Source organism: Cynoglossus semilaevis, unplaced genomic scaffold (genome assembly GCF_000523025.1).
Source record: "Cynoglossus semilaevis isolate Cse_v1.0 unplaced genomic scaffold, Cse_v1.0 C18960674, whole genome shotgun sequence".
NCBI classification, from domain to species: Eukaryota; Metazoa; Chordata; class Actinopteri; order Pleuronectiformes; family Cynoglossidae; genus Cynoglossus; species Cynoglossus semilaevis.
Genome location: NW_007589883.1, coordinates 1 through 663, shown reverse-complemented (window position 1 = coordinate 663; position 663 = coordinate 1). Strand labels below are relative to the sequence as shown.

The following is a 663-nucleotide window of genomic DNA, read 5'->3' as shown; positions in this document are numbered from 1 at the left end:
GGACATCCCTCGTCAGTACATATCCTGTATGTGTAGCTGATCGTGTGACAACTTCCTCTTACCTGCTGTCGGGTAGAAATCCAACCAGTGTTGTTCCGATGACGAGCCAGGAGAGGCCGACGATGGCCATCGCGATCCTGCAGGAACAGGAAGTGCTCGTTAACTCTTTGTAACGATGACTATATAAAACCTGCGTCTCCTGCTCCGGTGTCTCTGACTGACCTGAGGGGGAACAGGACGCTGTATCGGACAAAAACGCCGATGCCCCAGACGACGGTTAGCCGCAGGCTAATGTAACGGAAGTTTTGGTTGGTGCGTGTCAGGAGGTTCCAGGAGGCTAGCTCCTCGGAGGAGAACCGCTGCGTCACCTGGTCGTCCACGATGCTCTCCAAACCCATCTTGTAGAAATAGAGGGCGTCGCTGAGAGAAAACTCCGCCCCCAACACTGTGTCGCCTCCAGAGCGGCGCTGTACCTCCATCATCTCCTCCTCCATGGAGCCGCCCCCCCGCTCAATGATGCCTGAACAACGGACACGGAGGTCAAACACACTGGACACTACATCAGTGACTGATTCTGGTCAAACTGGCAAACATCTAATCAGCCAATCACACGGCCCCAACAAGTGTCAAGAAGAAGAAACGTGTCTCAAACTGTGGCTGCTG

General features: G+C 54.3%; 1 protein-coding gene across 1 annotated transcript; it reads right to left on the bottom strand.

The window, feature by feature from the left end:
* Window positions 1-44: 44 nt before the first annotated feature.
* Window positions 45-587, bottom strand: LOC103399542 (glycerol-3-phosphate acyltransferase 3-like). The gene is made up of 2 exons (XM_008338218.3): window positions 223-587; window positions 45-137 (listed from the first exon to the last, which is right to left on the bottom strand). Exons 1-2 carry the CDS (start codon window positions 492-494, stop codon window positions 59-61), a joined length of 351 nt encoding a protein of 116 aa, XP_008336440.3. The 5' UTR covers window positions 495-587; the 3' UTR covers window positions 45-58.
* Between the last annotated feature and the right edge of the window lie 76 nt (window positions 588-663).

What these genes read in the sequence shown, in the direction of transcription:
- LOC103399542 (XM_008338218.3), bottom strand. Translation starts at nt 494, where the DNA reads ATGGAGGAGGAGATGATGGAGGTACAGCGCCGCTCTGGAGGCGACACA. An exon ending in AGCGTCCTGTTCCCCCTCAG is followed by an intron (nt 138 to 222) that starts GTCAGTCAGAGA and finishes CTGTTCCTGCAG; the next exon opens with GATCGCGATGGCCATCGTCG.